The 22,635-nt window shown below is 31.7% G+C and overlaps 1 protein-coding gene across 1 annotated transcript; it reads right to left on the bottom strand.

Annotated features, from left to right (window-relative positions):
• Positions 1 to 1,100: 1,100 nt before the first annotated feature.
• LOC120076879 (protein PHOSPHATE-INDUCED 1-like) lies at positions 1,101 to 2,270 on the bottom strand. The gene has a single exon (XM_039030828.1). It carries the CDS (start codon positions 2,207 to 2,209, stop codon positions 1,259 to 1,261), a length of 951 nt encoding a protein of 316 aa, XP_038886756.1. The 5' UTR covers positions 2,210 to 2,270; the 3' UTR covers positions 1,101 to 1,258.
• Positions 2,271 to 22,635: the final 20,365 nt, after the last annotated feature.

Genomic DNA, 22,635 nt, shown 5'->3' with positions numbered 1-22,635 from the left:
TTAAATGAATATGGATCGAAATTAATAAATAATAAAACAATATTCAAAGACTATATTAATAAGCAAATAATTAAATACTTCCAAAATTTTGAAACAACGGTGAGAAGGTTAAATTGGTCCAAAATTAAAGCTAAAAATTCTTACCCAAAAGGCCATATATATGTGGTGTACAAACGATTTTCAATGTAAAAATCTATTTATTTTAGTTCTTTTATCTTTCCAAAAAATCGTTTCAACTTTCAAGTTCATCATACTTTAGTCTTTAAACTTTTGAAATGTCGATTTTAGTCCTAAAACTTATTATTATTATTATTATTTAAAAAAAATATTGCCTTACTATGTTACTTTACTATCCTAAATAATTAGGGTATAATTAGGGTTGACAAGGAGGCAGTTTGAAATGGTTAGAAAATCCTTATTGACAATTTTATATAGATTAATTTATGACCCAGAATAATGATAGAGAATTTAGTGCATATTAATAATAATAATCTAAGTTTAGATTTTGTTATAAGTTATAACAGAACATTTAGTGCATACCAATAATAATAATGTAAGTTTAGATTTTGTTATAAGTTATTACAGAAATACAGAATGTTAATTTTTGTTTTAAAAGTTTTAATTATAGAACAAAATCTAACAAAATCTCATATTTTATGCATGTGTTCACCCATTACAGCAATAAAAATAGGCACTTTCACTTTAAAAAAAGGAATGTCCCAATGCCAGCAAGTTAGGGGCCAGCTTACTGTTGGTACTTTGGAAGTACAAAGTAGAACAAATGCCAGCTAACATCCACTCTCCACACAAATAAAATATAACATTTTCAAATTTTATGACCAAATATAATTAAACAAAATAATTGAGAAAAAAATGTGAAAATTTGAAACCTAAGTAAGGATTAACTAGAAATTAGTCTCAAATCTAAGGACCAAAAGTTTATTTTTATTTTTTAAGAATGTCTCTCGAGTATTCAAAAGTACAAAACTATACATTCCATTGTAATGTCTCTCCAAATAAGGTTTTAATAATTGAAATGATTTCAAACCCCAATTACTTTAGAATGTAAAAGAAAACGAAGGAAAAAGAATAAAAGTAAGTCATTTCAAAAGCAAACAAAAGATATTTGCCCTTTCTATTATTAATCCGCGTAGTAACAGAGCCTAAAAACAAATAAAGAAATCAACGAATTTCATATTTAGTACAACCATTCCCTAACCCCATCCTAATCCCATAATTTAATTTTACAAAAATTTTCTCAAACCAAAGTCGAACAAGCCGATGTCGAAGGATCATACAAAGCCGGAAGCAAATATTTCCTTCCATTAGCACCGTTAGCATTATAGCTTCCACCAGTAACAGAATCCGTCAACAACTCGCCGGCGTAACCAGGATAAGCTCCTTTCCCATAAACCCCAGTACAAGCAGAAGCCGCCTCCAATGGCGCCTCCGCCGGACCCTGAAAGTAGCCGTTACCAAACGGATTCGTAGCAGTTCCAGCCAAAAGACTAGCAAGATTAATAATCATTCCGTCAATTCCCACATCGCCATTAGGCGCAATCAGGGGCGGCGATTGAGGTCCGTACAACGGTTGATGAAATGGCCAAGCACAATGTCCAGGACATTGAGTCTCGGAATTTCCAACCCAAATGTAAGCAAATTTGTAATTCTTCCCTTTAGCTTCGCCGCGTCTCACGGCGGAACCCGACCCATGAGTGCCGCAACGACTCATACAGAACCCATCAACAGTAACATCAGAAGCCGTTAAAACAACATTAATCGCGTTCTTTTGTTCACCCTTTGAAGCCAATTGAAGAATTTGTTTGTTGGTGAGTGATTTACCCAACGAGTAATTCTCGTCCAAGATTTGCTTGCCGAGATTGAGAAACAGGGGAGTTGATTTCTTCTTGGAAGACAATTTGTAATACTTCTCTGTTCCCTTCCACCAAGTGGAAACCGATGGCTCGCCGACTTGGGGTCGAGAGTAAGAGAGGGAGTTAATGAAATCAGAGACGATTGCTTTTTGAGATGGCTTGAATTTACCATACCAAATGAGATTGACACTGATTTTGCCGGAGAGAAGAACACCATTGTGGTATTTCAACTGGGTTTGGTCTTGAACGAACTCGCTCAGCATCCGTGATGCGGAGATTTGGATTAAGGAAATAGCAATGAAGAAGCGAATCATTGATGAAGTAGAAGAAGCCATTTTTAAAAAAACTAAACAGAGGAAATTGGTTTTTGGGTTGTGGATGAGAAAATGGGTAGAAGGGGTTTATATATATAGGAGGAAAGTTAATGTTAAGTGGGGGTTTTTAAAAAAAAAAATGAAGTGGCTTGGCAGGAAGCTGCCAAGAAGTGATGGATAAAGAAAAGAGAAAAAGGTGGATAGGATAGGACTTTAGGAGTATGGAATTTGGCTTCCCATTTACGATTGCTGAAAATTAGTCAGCAAGTAAAGAGAAAAATACCCCAAACGCCATTCCCTAGGCACGAGCGTCTCTCACGCGCTCCACTTTGCCTAATGTTTCACGTTTCATATTGGAGCGTACATTACACGCGCTACAACTTCCGTAGGATAAGGGAAAGTAAAAATCTCCGGATTTTAAACGAAAACGTGTGTTACAACTGAGTGGAACTTTTTATTTTTATTTCTTCTTTTGAAAAATAAATTGGATTCATCTGGAGGAGTATTTATAATTATACATTTAATCCTACAATAAATTTTAATAATTTTTTTTTATATGATGAAAATAAGATGCATAAACATGAATGACATTACTCTTTCCTCTTCCGTCTCGATTTCAATAACGAACAAAAAGCATTACAGCTTAGATACAGTAGGCATGAATTTTCAAAAGTCAAAAATGACCTCGGGGGAAACCTGGGGGAGGTAGGGGCAAAATGGGAAAATAAAAAGAAAATAGACGTTGGGGAGAGGGACAGGCTGGAGGCAGTGCATGAATGTAAATTCATCGAGAGGCGTAAAAGAATCCAACTGGCAGTCGGTATCCAATGGGAAAGAACACGTGATGTGCACGTGATATATGACGCGCTCCAAGTTTTTGGTAATTTAATTCCTCTGTAATAATACCACGTAGAGCCGTCGTATTGGCTACCCTGGTAGCCGGTACCCAGTAGCCGTAGCACTCCAGTGAAAGTCTCACTGGACCTCACAGCTGGCATATAAATGAATTTCACAGCCTAAAGCTTATTTCAAAATATTCTTTCCTTTAATTTATATCACTTTGATAATTTTCTTTCCCAAAAGCTATTTACTGGTCCCCTTGAAAATAGAAGTATTCATATATGGAATATATGGGATTGAGCAGTTTTGGAGTACTTTTTAGACCTTTTTAAATTATAAATTTCTCAATTTTAAAATTATAATTTAACCTGATTTAGTCCCAAAACATTAGAGTTTGATTTGTTCCCATTACTTGAGTTGTTTATTTAAAGTAAACGGTTCATATGTAAAAAGTTTATTTAGTTAATTTTCAGATATTGAATTAATATGAACAACTCAATTTCCTTTTATATTAGGACAATGATTCATTTCTAAAATGTTAAAAAAAATTATTAGCTAGAGTTATTGGATAATAACAAATCCAAAAATTTATATACAATTGTATGTAGGTAAAAAAAAAAACATGCTTTTCAAAACTAAAAACAAATTCAAGTTGGTTTGTTTATGTGAAGTGGGTTATTTTGAGTGAATTCATGAATTAATCCACCGATAATTATTATTATTATTATTATTTGTTTGAACACAATTCAACTCAAAACGTATATTTTGGATTGAATTAAATGGATTCTTAAACTTTTTTTTATTACCATTAGTTGAAAATAATGAAACTTCAACATACTTCTACAATAGTATGACTTTGCCAACACACGAGTAAATTTAGACCCTTACCTTGACACTAGTGGTTAGGAATAATGATGTCTAACCTAACTATTTAAAATTCTAAAATATTTTTAATTTAAATACTACTTTTATCCCTATCTTAATAAAACAACTATTTAAAATTCTAAAATATTTTTAACTTAAATACTACTTTTATCCCTATCTTTTTAAATTTTAGTTTATTTGGATAGGAGTATTCTAATATGTTGATTTTAATTTGTATTCTTCCAACTTGAGTTTAATTTGTTTTACTACTTTCAAAATGCTCATTTTTAATAATCCAAATGATATTTAAATAAATAATTTCCAATTTAAAATAAGTCAACTTTTGCGTTTAAAGTAAATATAGGTTGATTAATTTTAAGTTAGGTGGTAAATTTTTTTACCATGAGTTTGGTGAGTTAATGCGCGTAGCATTGAATGCGTATAATGAATAAAGATAGAAAGTAAACCCATAATCACGAGTCTGCCAACAGGATAGGCTGTAAAACATTATCCAAAATAATATTTAAAAAAAAAAAAAAAGAGTTATTTTCGGGATCACGAGGCTTCTCCACCAAAACCCTACCCCTTGCCCTAATTGATTAAAAACGAAAGGATAGGGGATAGGGAAGAAGAAGATTCTTAAGACTTTAAACTTAAATTGGATTTTATTAAACTTAAAAAGGACAATTAGTGCTCTTAAATTCCGGTTTTAGGATAATAAACAAGTCGTGCCGGCGGAGGAGGCAGCTCCGTCCTCCGCCGCAGACCGCGGAGGATAGGATGGAGGTGTTTATTTATTTTTTTTCTATGAGTAAATATTTATTATTATTATTATTTTGGTTTAAATCTTATTTAGTTTGGTTCCTACACTTTAAAAAACGTTCATTCTAATCTCTAAATTTTTAAAAATTGATTACTATGGTCACTGCCATTAAGATTATGTCAATTCTTAAATAGAACGATGCGATAGTTTATATTTTTTAGTGGCTAGTCATTTTATGTTCAATATTTTGGTTGTTCACTATTTTGGTATGTTGGGTTGTTGATATTTTATGTCACTTTCATCTTGCTCAACCAATTCTAGATGAAATTTTATCTTTAAAGAGGGCGTTTGGGGCAAGAAGTTGGTCATTATAGTCCTAGGTTATTATAATTGAGTCATAATAGTTTGTATTTAAGGTGTAGATTATTTTAATTTAGATTATAATAGTATATATTTAAGATGTAAACTATTTTAGTTTGAGAATTAAGTAGTAAACCCTGTAACAAAAAATTAACAAAATGATGAAGGTAAAATAGTAAAAAATGTAGCAAATAATAAATACTATAACAAACGAGGATTTTGAAATAGTGTTGACAGCTAATTGAAGATTTTGAAATAATATTTACTATAACAAAAAATGATTATTATAGTATTAGAATAGTCTTTATTCAAATGTCTCCTAAAAATATATTTTAAAAATGTAGGAACTAAAACTGATATTTTTAGAAGTTTAATATTGAAAATAAAATAAGATTTGATTGACCGAAATAGGAAATAAAACTCATTATCATTAATATTATTATTATGGATTGGTTTCTTTTATTTTCTTTTCTTTTCTTTTTTTCTTTCCTTTTCTTTCTTTTATTTATTTATTTTATTATTATTATTGTTTGCTTAGGATTGGCTTTTGACTAAATTACCCTAATTTTTAGATTCGCTGTCTGTTACGTCCGTGGCTCAAAAGCTGGACTTGTCTCGTGACCACCTCCAATAAACACACACAAAGTATAAATTGAATTATTAAAAATATTTGAATATAGAAGACAAAAATATTTATTCTTTTATCTCTGGTCAAAATACGGATTTAGTTAAGCTATTTGTTTAATTTTAATTATTTAATGTATTTTTAAATATTCAATTTTAGTCTTAATATTTTTAATAAATCTTAATTTTTAGTATTTAAAATTAATTTTCATTAAAATAATCTAGATATAACAATAATAACTTTCATGGGAAATGTCTCAGTATGTTTTCAAAATCGATAAGGATGTGTTTGGTATATGATAAAAGTAGAAAGTTGAGTTGAGTTGAGTTGATAATTATTATCTAGAAAGTTATATTATCTGGGGAGTTAAATTGTCTGTGTTTGTTGTGTAGAGTTGAGTTGAGTTGGTAATTATTGTCTGTGTTTGTTGTGCAGAGTTGTGTTGAGTTGGTAATTATTGTCTGTGTTTGTTGTACAGAATTGAGTTGAGTTGAGTTGAAAGATCTGATGCAGTTTTTTTGTGGATGAGATTAGTTCTATTTTTTTTCTGTTTGTTTTTTATTTCATTCTTTTATTTTTTTAGTTTTATGTCTTGCTATTGTTGATTAATTTTCAAATATACACGTATTTTCTCAAATCATTTATGACATAAACTGGATAATCTCAATTTTTTTTCTCAATTTGTAGAACATAATAGATTATTTTTCATATATTCTTTTCAAAAACTGTAATAGTTATAATTCTCTTCAATCGGTAAAACATACCAACAAAATATATTTCATATTGCTGCTCAATTAATTAGTATATTGTATATTGTATGTATATATATTGAATGTTTGTATATATATTGAAGGTATATATATTTCATATTGAATGTTTGTATGTATATATATCCAAAAAAAATTTACAAAATATATGTTCTTTTCGATACTTATAATATTAGTTATATTTACAAACACAAAGAGCTGTCTCTTATACACATCTAGATGTGTATAAGAGACAGCTGCAAGGAAACAATCTATCTTCTGAATGTCTGTTAAAAAGAGGTCAATAAGGGTGACCTGATCATCCTCATCCAGGCCATCAATGTTGTATATGGCATTTACTACTTCCTTCCGACACCCGAACTCCAGCTCATACTTCTCCTTTTGCCATGATGCAAGTCTACCCATGTGTGTGCTCTGCATTTCAACCTGTCTCTTATACACATCTAGATGTGTATAAGAGACAGGAAGCAATCTGTCTTCTGAATGTCTGTGACAACGAGGTCAATAAGGGTGACCTGATCATCCTCATCTAGGCCATCAATGTTGTATATGACATTTACTACTTCCTTCCGACGCCCGAACTCCAGCTCATACTTCTCCTTTTGCCATGATGCAAGTCTACCCATGTGTGTGCTCTGCATTTCAACAGTCGATCTCATGATGTCGATCATTTCAACTTGAAATGATGACCTCTTCCTCTTACTGCCTCGAGATGACTCGGCATGTACAATTGCTCTACCTGTAGATTGCTCTACTGGCTCTTCATCTATTTCATCTTGATTTAATGATGATTTTGTTTGGCGAACCTCATGGGTGTGACAGTCCTGTGATCAAAGTCGAATCTCATCTTCAAACTCTCTGAATCCATTCGTCGCCATCACGTATGGGTCCTCACTTGATTGCCCTACTGCTCTGTTTTTCCCAAATATGGTGGAGAGGTCATCGTAATGTGGGAATGACTTATTCCACATCCCCTTCGCATTGGGATGACTCTGCATTGATACACACACATTATTAATATTTATATTATAACACGTATCAGTACATTTTTTTTCTAGAATCTTACCCGAACCCAAAGATCGAAAATCTCACTCTCGACCTGGACACATTTGAACTCTTCATTCCAGCCGAACCCTGACTGACTTAACATCTCTGATACTGCGTTGTATTGTTTCTTCAGACTCCTCACCTTGCACTCAATGGTGTTCTGATTCAATGCGCACCCGGGCACTTTCTCATGCAAAATTTGCTCCTTGTGTTGTAGGTATCCTGGTCAAAACGTCCCATTATCGGACCTCCAACCGGTCTCCACCAAATACAATAGAGCTTCCACCAACTTAGTATTCTCTACCTTCGATCATATGTGTTCAGACCTCTTACCATTACCTGCCATTATGTTGCATGCATATGTTTGTTGAATGAAAAGATGTTATAAATTAAACACATGCACAAACAAATGATAAACTGCTGAAATTATATGTTCCAATTTAACTTGTTCACATAGAGTCTTGGCACAAAACATTTTCACGACATACTTGGAATGTTCCATAATTAAATTCCATTCAGTAGTAAAAGAAAAGTAAGCAATGAACATTGAATAATCAAGCTCTTTGCCATTGAGTAAACATTTCAATCGCTAAGTCATCCCTGAACTTGGTCCATTCCTCTGATGATTCAACAAATTCAATATGATCCTCATCAAGACCAACTGATGCAGAATTCTCCTCATCGGGCACGTTAAGCATTGCACCGATTCCCATATCCTTTGTGATCAAGTTGTGAATAAGGCAACATGCAGTTATTGTTCGATCATTGGACTTGTATTTGGGTAGAATGATTTTCCCTAAGAATAGCCCACCGCCCCTTTAGCAACCCAAATGCTCGCTCGATAAGTTCCTTGCTGAAGAATGTTTCATGTTGAAAAATTCTCTTGCAGTTGTCGGTGCGTTTCCTACTTCACGCCAATCGGAGAGATGGTATTGTTCCCTTTGTACGAAGCCAAGAATCCTTCAGTGTTGGGGTATCCAACATCACATAGGTAATAGTACCCTGTACACGTTTTGAAATGTCATGTACATGTGTTGTGGCAGGTACGCATGTTTAATAACATATACGGTTATTATAATACCCTTTGGAGCCCTCAATCCGTACGGTCGCGAAACCGCATCCCTAAGAACCCTTGAATCGGTTGAAGACCCTTTCCACCCTGGCAAAACGAAGATGAACTCCCCATTTTGATCACACACCCGCAAGAACGTTTGTGGCAATCTCTCCCTTTCTCGTCCTATATCGAGGTCGATCAACGACACTATACATTCACTTTAATGTATGTGCCGTCTAACGCACCTAGACAATTCTGTTTCTCTCAAGTGATCAAAACGAATTAAAAAAAAAACTATCGTTGCATGCATATTTATGACGTATTCATATAAAAAACTAAGTACTTTTTGTACCTGAAACCACTTCCATCTTCCATCGGTGCATGTATTTGTGATCGATTCTGGTTTTCTTAACAAAACAGTGTAAATTTGTAAGACTGCCCTAAGAACTGTGTTGAAATATCTCGAAACTGTCTCACCAGACCTCGAAAAGTTTCTATGTACCACTCGATTCTTGACATCGTGTGCAAGAATGTGTAGGAATATCACAACCATCTCTTCGACGTCCATACATCTTGTTGGTTTCAAACAACCAGTCGACCGTAGCATATTACATAGAATTGTAAAGGTATGTCTATCAATTCGGGTGCTTTCACAACATGCCAAGTCACTCTCGTAAATTAGGCGAAAGAAGGTCAACTGCCTAATACAGTGCCTAGAATATGTCGGTTGTCTCTCTATCCTTCGGTAGTTGTTCAATAACGTGGTTAGTGTTATGATCAACTGTATTTGAGACTGCGAAATAATTCTCATGATCGAAAAGAGGTCTTCAATAGTATCCATCTTTATAGGGAAAGGGATACACAAGTTGTTCCTGAAAGGGTAAGGTATTTGGCGGATTATGTTTCATGATTAAGAAAAAATAGCAAACGATGTCAAGCGTTGGTATTGGGCATATTAGGTTATAGTTTAAATTTATGGTGTTATTCCCAATGTACCTATAATAATCTAAAAATACATGTTTTCAAGGGCTTAGTGGGTTTTTTTTATCTAAGGATAGGTTTTTTTTTTTTTTTTTTTTTAAGGGCCCAATGTACCTATAATAATCTAAACTTGTCATTCACCGAAAGATGTGTTAAAACGATGTATATAGAAAAAAATATGCATTTTTCCATATTTTCAAAACTTGGTGAACCGATTGTATGAATATTGGTGTGCAATATTTTTTTAATTCTTATGTCACTGATTAGAAACTATATTTTTCAGAAATTAAACATTGGTTATAATATTAATACCATCGTTTCATTACAATTACATAATTTAAAAAACAAAAATCAATTTTGATTGTGAAACGATAGTAAGACATACTAAAATTAATCCTGAAACTATCTTGATAATAACACACCAAAATGTATAGAATATGATCTTATTGAAGCTGAAAAAAAGAAAGAATTGAAATGAACGTATTATTAGATTAAAAAAAATTACATTACAGTACTATTTCACCCATAATTAAATTTGAGAAGTATCAGAGGAGGTGAAAAACAATGAGGATCTCGCTCATCATCATGAACGAGATCCTCATTGTTTTTCACTCATTGAAATAAACGATTATTAGATAAATAAAATTACATAACAGTACTATTTTACCCATAATTCATAAAAAAAATTGAGAAGTATCAAAGGAGGTAAAAAAACAATGAGAATCTCGCTCATGAGGGGGATCTAGCGAGATCCCCCTCATGAGCGAGATCCTCATTGTTTTTCACCCATTGAAATTAGCTTATTATTAGATTAAAAAAAATTACATAATAGTACTATTTCACCCACAATTCATAAAAAATTTGAGAAGTATCAGATTAAAAAATATAGTGTTGCCAACCATTAATAAAAAAATTTGTGAACTAGTATTTCAAAAAAAAAATGTAACCAACAATTGACGAATAACATATTTCCATAAAAAAAAATTAAAAGAAATAAGTCCTAAAAAAAGGAGATACTCTGAACCTCAAAATAACAAACCTCCTCAAACTAATTAGGAACTATTTGTGCAATTAGTTTGGACCCCACAAGAAACACAAAATAATGATAGTTAGATTAGAAATAAAATAAAATAAATTGAACTAAGAAGTAACCAACAAAAAAAATAAAATAAATTGAACTAAAGAGTAACCAACAAAAGCATACATTTTTTAGTGGAGAAAGACAATGGAAATATGAAACGTGGAAAAAGACAGTGAAAATATAGTGAAGAAAGGCAGTGGAAATATAAAATGTATGAGTGAGAAGTCATCTATAAATAGAAGAGGGAGAAAGAAATGGTTGTTGGAGAGAGTTGGGTGCATTTATTAAAGAGTGAAATTAATTTAACCTCATTAATTAAAGAGTGAAATTAATTTGGGTGTTGTTGAAAGTAAGTAGCAGCCACGTTGGTAGTAAAGTCAAGTAAATAGAAATAACATATTTCCATAAAAAAAAAAAAAAAGGATCTCGCTCATGGGGATCTTCATGAGCGAGATCTTCCTCATGAGCGAGATCCACATTTCTAGCGAGATTTCCTTCTAGAGCGAGATCCTCATCACAAAATTAGCGAGATTCGGTCCACATTTCTAGTGAGATTTTCTTCTATAGCGAGATCCTCATCACAAAATTAGCGAGATTCAGCTCACATTTCTAGCGAGATTTCCTTCTAGAGCGAGATCCTCATCGTAAAATTAGCGAGATTTACTTCTAGAGCGAGATCCTCATCACAAAATTAGTGAGATTCAGCCCACATTTCTAGCGAGATTTCCTTCCAGAACGAGATCCTCATCACAAAATTAGCGAGATTCAAGCGAAATCCTCCTCACAAAATTAGCGAGATTCAGCCCACATTTCTAGCGAAATTTCCTTCTAGAGCGAGATTCTCATCATAAAATTAGTGAGATTTTCTTCTAGAGTGAGATCCTCATCACAAAATTAACGAGATTTCACTTGTCCAGGGTTGAAGTTTCGACTTATGTACAACCCTTTATACATATTGTTTCCAAGTTTTTCTTTGTTTGTCGAGTTATGTATGTCGAAACTTCAACCTACGACAACCCTAATATACATATTGTTTCCAAGTTTTTCTTTGTTTGTCGAGTTCTCAATGTTCGACCTCTACATTAATCCAATCCTCAACCCTCGATTTCTAGCAAAACAACAATATTTCTCTAATATAAAATGTCTAATATTTCTCTAATATAATAAGTTTTGAAAACAACCATATTAATATAAAAAGTCCTAGTTTTGAGGGGATAAAAAAGGAGAGTTTTGAGTGGGTAAAAAAGGGATTTTAATAACCCATAGGTTTCTTTATGGGCTTAACAAACATGGGTAATAAATCCCCACCCAACTCAACTTAACTCATACCCATTTATCAAACACCCCCTAAATAAACTGCTAATAGTAAATAACAAAAAGTTTTTGAAAAAAAATTAACAATAAATTAATCTAGATATCAAATTTAAAATCTATTGAAAGCAAAAGAACTAGAATTGAAAGTTTGAACGTGCAAGAACGAAAATTAAATACATAGATCAAAATAGTATTTTATTTTATTTTGTTTTTTTGCTAGGGTTTCTTTTTTGAGAGCCAGTGCTTAAAATATGCTATTTGGGTTGTTTTATACAATAGTCGCCCTCTTATAAAAACTATATTATTAATAGAATAAGCAAATAATATTAATTTGTCAAATAAACGTATTTGTCCTTTTTTCCTTTTTCCCTTTTATGCAATCTCATTAGGGTAATACTTGGGTGCATCCTGAGTATGACCCATCTTTATGCATTTCACTTTCAACACTCACATAAAGAAATCATTAAAATATTATAAAAAATAAATAAGAAGAATCTGTCACGTATCAAATTATGATTGGATAATTTGATGTGATATACTAAGTACTACCCAAAATGTATCTAAGTTTTTTTTTTTTTTCCTTTCAAATTAAGCAATGGACAAAATTGTCAGGGCCAAACCTACTTTTACTTTGTCTTGGCATTGTTTCACCTCCGCAAACAATAATAATGCTCAAAAGAACAATTATCAAGCATCATCCAATCTAATGCATGAGTTTAACCAAAACTTGTGTTTACCTCATTGTTGAGAATCTGACATTGGGAAAATCAGGAGATCTCGCATTTTTTTTATAAGATAGATGAGTTACTCCTCCCGTTGTCAATTAGTTTTGAGGTGAAATCTCATATTATCAAATATGGTATCAAAGCCCATAAAGTCAAGAAAGACCTTCAATCATAAACAATTACTTGACATTTAGAGATGCGTTTCATCTTAGTCACATAATGGACATATCTATATCGTCATAGACTCAAATGAATGTACCATATATTTAGATGAGACAAACAAATAGTATAACATAAGAAAAATAGTAAAAAAAATCTCACAATCAACATTTCATATACTACGTTACATCTGTTTTGTGATATACCAATTGTTGAAGCAAAGACCATTTTGTGAATAGGAAGTGGCAAAAGAAAATAAAATGTATGGGGAAACATGTCCGTGAAGAGTGGATGAGATTTAGGTGAATGCCGTTTGATTTGGGTGTCCCAAGTCAATGCCACTGCGCAGTTGGCTCATCATCTTGCCCTCAGCCAATTGCCAAAGTCAATACCCATTTATTCACTTGTCAGAAAAACCCTTAACCCATTCCTCATTATATCCTTGACTTTTGGATTTGAAAATTGCCAACTTCTAGACCTCGTAATCTTAGGTTGAGTTTTGAGACCCAACATGTTAATTCAGAATAAGACACTTCACAAATCTCTACGATAATATGATACGTACAAATAAAATGTCAGAATAAATCGATTGTTGTGTTATAAAAATACCGTTTTCTTAAAAATACTTCACCGCACTTTTTAATTGGAGAGCAAACATGACATTAAAATATCTGGTTTTGATATCATTTGACCTTAATTTTTTTTAAAAAATTATAATAGAGTTGAGAGAATTTAATATATATTGTATTTCAATTGAATTATGCTCACTTTAATTGATGCTTTTAATTCACTAGGTGTGGAATTGATGTCCATTCAATCCTTGAAGTTTCAAATAAACATTTTAGTCTTCGAGATTTGAAAAATAGTTCTAAATTGTTTTAAAGTTATAATCAATTGTCAATTGAGTAAAAAAAAAAAAAAAAAAGGAAGTGACAATTTTTAGATGATATGACAAATTTGATTTGTTTACCTCATTTGCCTAAACTTTGAAAAAAAAAAAAAGCATAAATAAGGCATTTAGGGTAAGAACTATCCTAAGACTATAATAACTATCTCTTGTTAAAGTAAATACTATTTAAAAACTCCTAGTTAGTTATAGTCAACATTATTTCACAATCCTCATTTGCTACGGTATTTATATTTTACATTCATCATTTTTTTTTTATTATTTGTTACAGTGTTTACTATTTTCTTTTCAAACTAAAATAGTTTACACTTTAAACACATATTATTATAACTCAAACTAAAATAATGTACACCTCAAACACAAACTATTATAACCCAACTATAATAACATAAGACTATAATAACAATTCCTAAAGTAATTTAAACATATGCATGAGGAAACTTAATTTAGTGCGAAGACTTCAATAAATGAGTTGGTATAAATTTAATTACTCCATTTCAAAAGTTGAATGATTGACTAAATTGGAGATTTAATTTTGATTAATCTCACCCTTTGTTGGAATGAAAATGGTTTTTTTGGCCCCTTGACGTTTTATATCTCTCTCTCAAGTTTAATTCTTGCACTGCACCCATTGATTGTCTTTGCAAATTGCAACCACTATTCTCTACCCATTTGCAGTTGTCCAATTTCAATCAATGTTCAAGATTCTCCCAACCTCATAACTCTATTATTGCACTAAATAAATCCTTTCAACCCCTCCATTATTATTAATGGAAAATATTACACATAACTATAGAGTCTGCATGCCTATGCCCATAATTTAATCCTTCATCTATTTTCCTTGTGACCCCTTTTCTTTCAATGGTAAAATTGATTATTTATAAAATGGAGATTAATCATTCAAGTTCTTACGTTGATTTTAAGCAATACTTGTACAAGTACACACCAATAATTATATGAAAAATTAGTTAGACATAAAATGTGTAAATAAAAAAAAAAAAGAAAAGAAAAAGAAAAAGTAAAGAATTTTAGGAATTAGGTGATTGAATTCAAATAATTGAGAGAGAAACAAAACAAGAACATTTTGTGGGGTGTGTTTTGTTGGGAATGAGATGACCAATAGAACAACTTTCGATGAATCAAAATTCTGTCTGTCCGAATGCGTTGTACTCACCAATTTCATTGCCATGTGAATCTGAAACTATATAATAAAATAAATTAAACTAATATATAAATATAATCTTTGAAATAATATTAATAATAACTAAAATATTATAATTAACCAACACCAATACCATTATATTTTGCTTGCCCATATGCCACCCCTCAACTTCATTCTGTCTGTCTCTTTTTCTTTCTTTTTTCTTTTTTTTTTCTCCTAATATAATTTGCAGATTTCAATTCACTTTTTCTTTTAAATTTTAAATAATCCATTGGGTTTCATAGTTATATTTTATTATATTCAGTTTTTCATATTTTCTCAAAAAGGTTAGAAAGAATTCAATTTTGAATTCAATAAATTCATGATTTTGCTTAACGAGCTGAGATAAATTTAATATCCTCCTTTTTACACTATTAATTGATGTCCGAGACAAAAAAAAAAATGGAATAGTAGCCAACAAGAGCATAGTTCAATCAGCATAATGTTCATACTATTAACCTCATGATTTGAGGTTCGATTCTCCCACCCTACACTTTAATTACAATACCTCTTTAAAAAAAAGGAATAGTAATAAAAATAAGTAAATAAATACTAAACAACTTCCTTTAGTTGTTGAGTGGGAAAATATATTACACTTGAAAGCTAGGTGTGTGTGGACTAAATTGACTAACGTTTCAAAATAATGATATCCATACTAAAGTGAGTTTAGTTCAACAAAATGGCATCGAAAGTTCAATCTCACATCCCTAGATTGTTGTACTAAAAGAAATAACGACGTCCATGTGATACTCATAAACATGTGAAAATACTTTTGAAAATGTCAATAGGAATTTAGGATCTATTTGATTGACAATCTAGATTTTATTTTATGTTTTTAGATTCACTTGAGTTATTTGATAGACAATCTATATTATGTTTTATATTTTTAAATTCACTTGTATTTGGTAGGCAATCTGTATTATATATTTAAAAACTATTTTGAAATTTTATAATCTAAACCATGCAAATTTTGAAAACTAAGGTGTACATGAGTTGAGTTGAGTTAGGTTGAGGGTGTTTTTTGAACCAACCCACAAACTTGAGTTAGTTGGTTTGGCAACCTAAAAGACCTAAATAAAGTACTCTTCAACCCAACCTTAAAATTTTGGGCTAGATTGGGTTGGATTGTCGTGTTATAACTTATTTTGTTTTTTTAATTAAAAATATGTAAATTTATATACAACACATGACTAATAATTAGAATCTCATAAAATTCAAATGCTAAATATCAAATATCTATGATATTTAGTGCAAACTTTAAACAAAGACAAATATCACAATAAGTTTAAAAGAAAAATATTAAAAACTCACAAATTAATCAATACAAAATAATCAAATTTTAAACAAAGAGAAACATATACATTTTATTAATATATATAAAATTTGGATTGGGTTGGGTCAACACAACTTTTTTTAGCCAACCCACCCCAAACGAACCCAACGAAAATAGTAAAAATTTAACCAAACCCAAACCAAGAACGAAATTAACTCGACCAACCCTTACATTTTAGATTAGGTAGTCTAGGTTGTTCGAGTTGTTGGGTTATTTGAACATCTCTACTGAAAATAATGTTTTTTAAATATATTTTTAGTGTATCCAGATTTTGAATTTTAAATTTTAAAATGTTGAACTTATCAAAAGAAGATTAAGAAATATAGTATTTCATGTTATAAACTCAATTCATTAAAAAAAAAAAAAATTAAAATACGTATTATATAATATATTATTAGTTATATAGTATTACAAAAATAATATTAATATAAAAAGATTAGCATAAAACGTCTTTAAAGATGAACTAATAATAATTTATATAGAAGTTAATATTTAGTTGATAATCATAATTTATAAATATAGTAGGACATGCATTTAAAACAATGATTTACATTAGAACCAAATGATTGAATTTACGAGTAAATACATAATTACAATTAAGTGAATTTTTTTAATTTAAAATTTTATATTTTCCACTGTGTGTAGGAAACAGGTGGTTGAATATATATGGGGGGTGAATTTTCAAATAGGCCTAGGAATAGGGTGGGAGGGAAATTATGAGATTTTAAAAAGGAAGAATAGAGGAAGGTGTAGTGAATTACGCATATTTTGCCCATAATGCCATGATTCTTTCGAACACCCACCCTGAAAGGCTGAAACCCAGCGGTTATGGACCTATGGTAACCAGGAACGACATGTCGGCATGGCGCATGGGGAACCCGATATGAATTCGTAGCCCATAGGGAACACTTTTATTTCTATATCTTTTTGGATAAGGCCATAGAAAGGAGGGGAAGGTAAATGAAGTTGGTTTCATTTCTTTGGAGCACACACATTCTTTTCCGCCTATCAAATGGCCTGTCTTCTTTGATGCCTTTTTCCATTTAAACTTCAATTATTATCATCTATCCTATTCATCTCCTCTCTCACACTTTTCCCCTTTTCACTATTTTGGTCCTACCACTCATGATTTATACACCCATATATGATACATGGATAGAGGAAAAGACCCAAGTTGGTAGACCAAGGTCGACAGGGCCCATATCCGATTAATACACCCATGGCTTGAGAAGGACTGATCTGAGTGGATTGGTCAAAGCCCATGAGAGAGCCTCGCAATAACTTAAAGAACTAGCAAGGGAGCCTAAAGTGAGCTAAGAGGACTCATGGCGATCCTAAAGGGAGCTCAGGGTACTTAAGAGCTTAATTAAAAGTAACTTAGAGAATCGATGGGGGAGCCTTGTGGTAGCTTAGAAGACTCATGAAGGAGTCTAGAGGTAGCTTAAAGGACCCATGAGGAAACCCAGTAATAACTTAGAGGATGCATTGAAAGTTTAGAGGTAACTCAGAAGACACACGAGAGAATAGAGATGTCCATTTAACCCGTAGGGCCCTGCCCCGAATGGGTAGGGAATCCCTAATTAGACGGGGAATGGGGAGAAAATTTTCTCCATTGGTTAAACGGAGATGGAGACAAGGATTATATTCCCTGCCCAGCTTCCTCGCCACGCCCTATATATATATATTACTCACTATACACATTGAGTTTATAATATAAAATAGTTATAAATATATAAACTAATTTTATATAATATATATGTATTATATATAAAGTTAATTAATTACATATAACTTTTTATTTGATATAGGAAGGAATTGAATTTCTCGTGGAAGCGTGTGAACACTGTGACATTGACATTTAATTTTGAAAACAACAAAATATAAAGAAATACATACAATACAATAGATAAACATTCATCCCTAAAGCATGCTTTCACAAAGGAAGAGGGGAAGAAAAAATAAATTTAGAATGTTTGTAACAGATAGAATTATAAGAGAAAAAAATATAAAAGTATAGTACCTCTTTGAAATATTTACAAATACGAAAGTGTTGACTAATCATCTTTTGAATTTTTTACCCTCTCTCTTGCATCTTCCCTTTTCTTTCCATTTTTTCTTTTCTTTCTTCTCTCTCTTTTTCTTTCATTTTCTCATTTTTCATTTTATTTTTTTCTCCATTTTCTCTCTCTCTCTCTCTCTCTCTATCTCTCTCTTTTTTTTTTTTTAAATTTTCTTTCATTTTTTGGATTTTAAAAATTTTTCTTTCTCGGGTTTTTTAAATTTTATTTCCTTTCTCCAGTTTATTTTTATTTTTATTTATTTTCTTTCCTTTCTCCTATTTATTTTTGTTTTCTTTTCTTTCTCCAATTTTTACTTCCATCTCCTCAATCTCCCAATCTCTCCAAACATCTCTCTCCCTCATCTTCCCATTTTCCACTAGAATCATTAAAAAAAGAAAAGAATTACGAGACTGAGTTTCAACAAGACTTGAAAGTGCCCAACTCATAAGTGACTAACACCAACAAGCCAATCATCAAGTTTGATTATTATAACGAAACTTTCACTAGAAGAAATTCGGGCTTCAATGTAGGTTGAAAATAATATTATCGGATGTATTATGTTGGTTGAAAAAATAGATCTTCAATGTCGGTTTTAAACCGACATTGAAGATGACCTACAATGTTGGTTTAAAACCGACATTGAAGGCCTCCCATTATTATTATTGTTATTTTAAATTTATCAAAATTTTTCATTTCCCTCTCGCGCGCGCGTCCCCTAAATTTCATCTCTCAGCTCTCTCACTTTACCAAAAGTACTGCAACCCTCGATCGGCCGTTTGCCTACCCAAACAAACTCTCTCCTCTCTCAGTAGCTGCTGGTCGGTCGTTTGCCTTCAGGTGGGGTTGTCTTCATCGGGCGATCATCGAAAACGAGCTCGTCATCCAAGCTTCTCCATCGCAGGTATATTTGAACAACATTTTCATTTGCCTTCAGGTGAGGTTGTCTTCCTTTGTCATTTGATAGTTGAATATTTGAACAACATTTTCTTTTGTCATCGAACCTAATAACCACCAAAAGAGCAGCTTGTCTTGTTGTATCCATTTAAGAAAATTTGGGTTTATCTTCTTCAGAGCAGATTCATAAAGTTTGGGTTTATCTTCATCTAAAACTTCTCTGGCAAAAATTCATCTGCAATCTTTGGATCTTCATTGATGTGTTCTTCAAGTCCATGACCTTGTATCACATAAAGTACTTGAAATTTTCAAGCAAGAATAATAAAGTACTCTGTGGGCAAAATTTCTTAGATTTTGAAGAATAATAAGTTTGGGAATTTATCTTAGTAGGTTCATATTTGATTCTACACTTTAAGGTGAAAAGAAATAAGCAAGAGTTACCTGAAATTGGTTTAGCTGAAAGAAATAAGCATTCTGTCAAATTTATACTTTTGTTTTTTACATTTAGGCTGTTGATTTTCAGCTTTTTTCTTGGTAAATTCCACTTTTAGTTTGTATTTCACAAATCTAGAAATCTGCAGCATAATAGTGATTGAGGATTTTACAGTGGATTTCATGTCCTTTTGTTCATAGGCTCTTCTTTTGTTGCATTCACAACCTTTTGTTCTTCATTTTTTATTGTACCATCTTGTAGCGTTATTTTTCATTGGAATGGAGAGGTGAGAGCAAGAAAGTATACTATCATCCTGATTAGAGCAATTTTATTGTAACATCTTGTGAGATCTCATGTCTTGTTTTCTTCATTTTTCTTGTAAACTCTAATTTATACGTAACGTGGTTAATGGTTCATGCTTGTCATCTCCACATGTTACCGTTTAAAGTCCTTACCTCCTATTGGCTTTAGCTTAGAATTTACTGCCAGTTGTTGTGTGGTGTTGAGTGAAGTTTTTCATTTGTTAGGTTCAAGTTTGACGTGTAAGGCTAAATTTTGATTTGAGGGATTGGAAGGCAAGATAGGAAGATTGCATTAACGTGTTTGTAAGAGGTTGACAAGGTGGAGAAGGTGCACCCAAACACAAAAAGGACTTCATAACAATATAATAACAAGGACAAGTAATATTTATAAGATGCTTATCTTAAAAGTCTAGTTGTTCTAAATTTGTTGAAGTTGCATATTTTCAATCATATTTTATGCTTTAAATTTCCCTTGTTATTGTTTTTTTAAGATTAAATTGCATATTTTACAATCATGGATAAGTCATGGATGAAAATGAATAGATGTCAGCTGAGTATGTGTTTAGGGGTCGAGGGTTTATTAAAAATGGTCTATAACATTCAAATATAATCGAATGTTATGAGTTGTCCATGTTTGAAGTGTGTTAATGCAAAGACTCTAGATGTGAACAAAATAAGAAAACACTTATTTTTTAATTGTATAAGTCAAAGTTATCAGACATGGTTTTCAGTTTATGAGTTTGGTTATTTATTATTTTTCCTACTTTGAATTTTTGTAACTTTGGTTATGGTATGATCATTCACCAATTAAGAGCTTTAGCCAGTCCTCCAATATGCCTAACGCTAATGGTACTATCAAATTATTGAATGACATGCCATACATAACATGAACGATGTAGACATGATCCGTATCTCTTTGAACAAGCATATATTTGGAAGAGACAAATTTATTTGTTTAGGTCGTGATGATCTGCTCCAATATTGCAATATGTTGAAATAGGCTACATGTGTATTTTGACATACATTGCGTAATTATTACTTATCTAGATTCACTCATGTATACTTTATTTCATGTTGATAAAATAATAACTTTTACTTTGTTTAGGTATCTTTGGGATGAATGGTCGTGATATTACAAGAAGTTTTTTTTTTTTTTTTTTTTTTTTTTTTTTTATAATGATCAAGCAAGAATATCGCCACACGTGAAGTCTCAAGATATCCAATCCAAAAATTTAGCCAATCAACTAGAATTGGGTAATTTACACCAAATAGTCCTCATTCCATATAACACAAGATAAGTGAATTGTGTTTATGTTGTGGCTAATTTGCATTATACACTTGTTGCTTATTATAATTATCATTGGATATTGATTGTAATCAACCTACAAGAAAATTGTGTTTATATTTTGGATTCTCTTCAAAGCAAGGTTCAAGAGGATTTTCATGGAGTTATAAATATGTAAGTGTAATTGAATTTTCTTAGCTCTTAATCGAAGTATTTATGTTTAACTAATGTTTTAAAACTATTTAGTGGATTGAAAACATGGCAAGCCAAGCACGATCTCCAACACTATCGGTTTTCTCCAAAATGGAAACCTGTAAAGGTAAATTTGTATTCATTTTTTAACAATTTATGTTCATTCGACTTCTTTATAACAATTTAACAATTGTTTTCAACTTTATATGCAGTGCCCTCATCAATTAGATTATGTAGGATGCGGGTACTATGTGCAAAAGTATATACATGAAATAGTGCATAATCCTACTACTCCCATTACTAGCCTCGTATGTAAATTATTTATTTTTTATATAGTGCTAGCTTTAATTTAATAAATGGACGTAAACTTATGTTGAGTTTATCTTTTTTTTCTTTTTTTCTTTTTTGTAGTTCAATACAAAAGATGCATATACGCAAGGAGAGATCGACGTAATTCGGACCCAATGGGCAAGTTTTGTTGGCAAATTTGTGTAGGATGTAATTCTTGTTTTTTTGTCTCAATAGAATGTAAAGGCTAACTTAGAATGAATTTGTAGATAAATTCATAGGTGGAAGACATGATCTGTTTATTATTGGAAGTTGTATTCTGGTATTGTGATTCTTGTTTATTCATGGAATTAGTACTACTAGATATTTGTGAATGAGAGAAATGATGGCTTTGGTGTAAGTATTCTATGAAAGTCTGGTTCTAGTATTGTGATTCTTGTTTGTGGATAAATTCATAGGTGAAAGACATGATCTGTTTATTATTGGAAGCTGTATTCATGGTATTGTGATTCTTGTTTATTCATGGAATTAGTACTACTTGATATTTGTGAATGAGAGAAATGATGGCTTGGTGTAAGTATTCTATGAAAGTCTGGTTTTGGTTGGCTTGGTGTAAGTATTCTATGAAGGTCTGTTCTGGATGTGATTTCTGTTTCTGTAGTGGATAAATTCATAGGTGGAAGACAAGATCTGTTTATTATTGGAAGTGTATTCATGTGTCGTGATTCTTGTTTATTCATGGGATTAGTACTACTTGATATTTGTGAATGAGAGAAATGATGGCTTTGGGTAGTAAGTTCTATGAAAGTCTGGTTTTGGTATTGTGGATTCTTGTTTGTGGATAAATTCATAGGTGGAAGGACCAAAATATTGATGGCGCTCGCATGCAATTTTTTTACTACTAGAACTGCCCACAGGCCAGACATTAGATGTATGCTAGTATGATAAATGAACGTTATGGCAGAATGTTAG

Source organism: Benincasa hispida, chromosome 4 (genome assembly GCF_009727055.1).
Source record: "Benincasa hispida cultivar B227 chromosome 4, ASM972705v1, whole genome shotgun sequence".
Lineage (NCBI taxonomy): Eukaryota > Viridiplantae > Streptophyta > Magnoliopsida > Cucurbitales > Cucurbitaceae > Benincasa > Benincasa hispida.
This window is presented reverse-complemented; position numbering and strand designations above follow the sequence as displayed.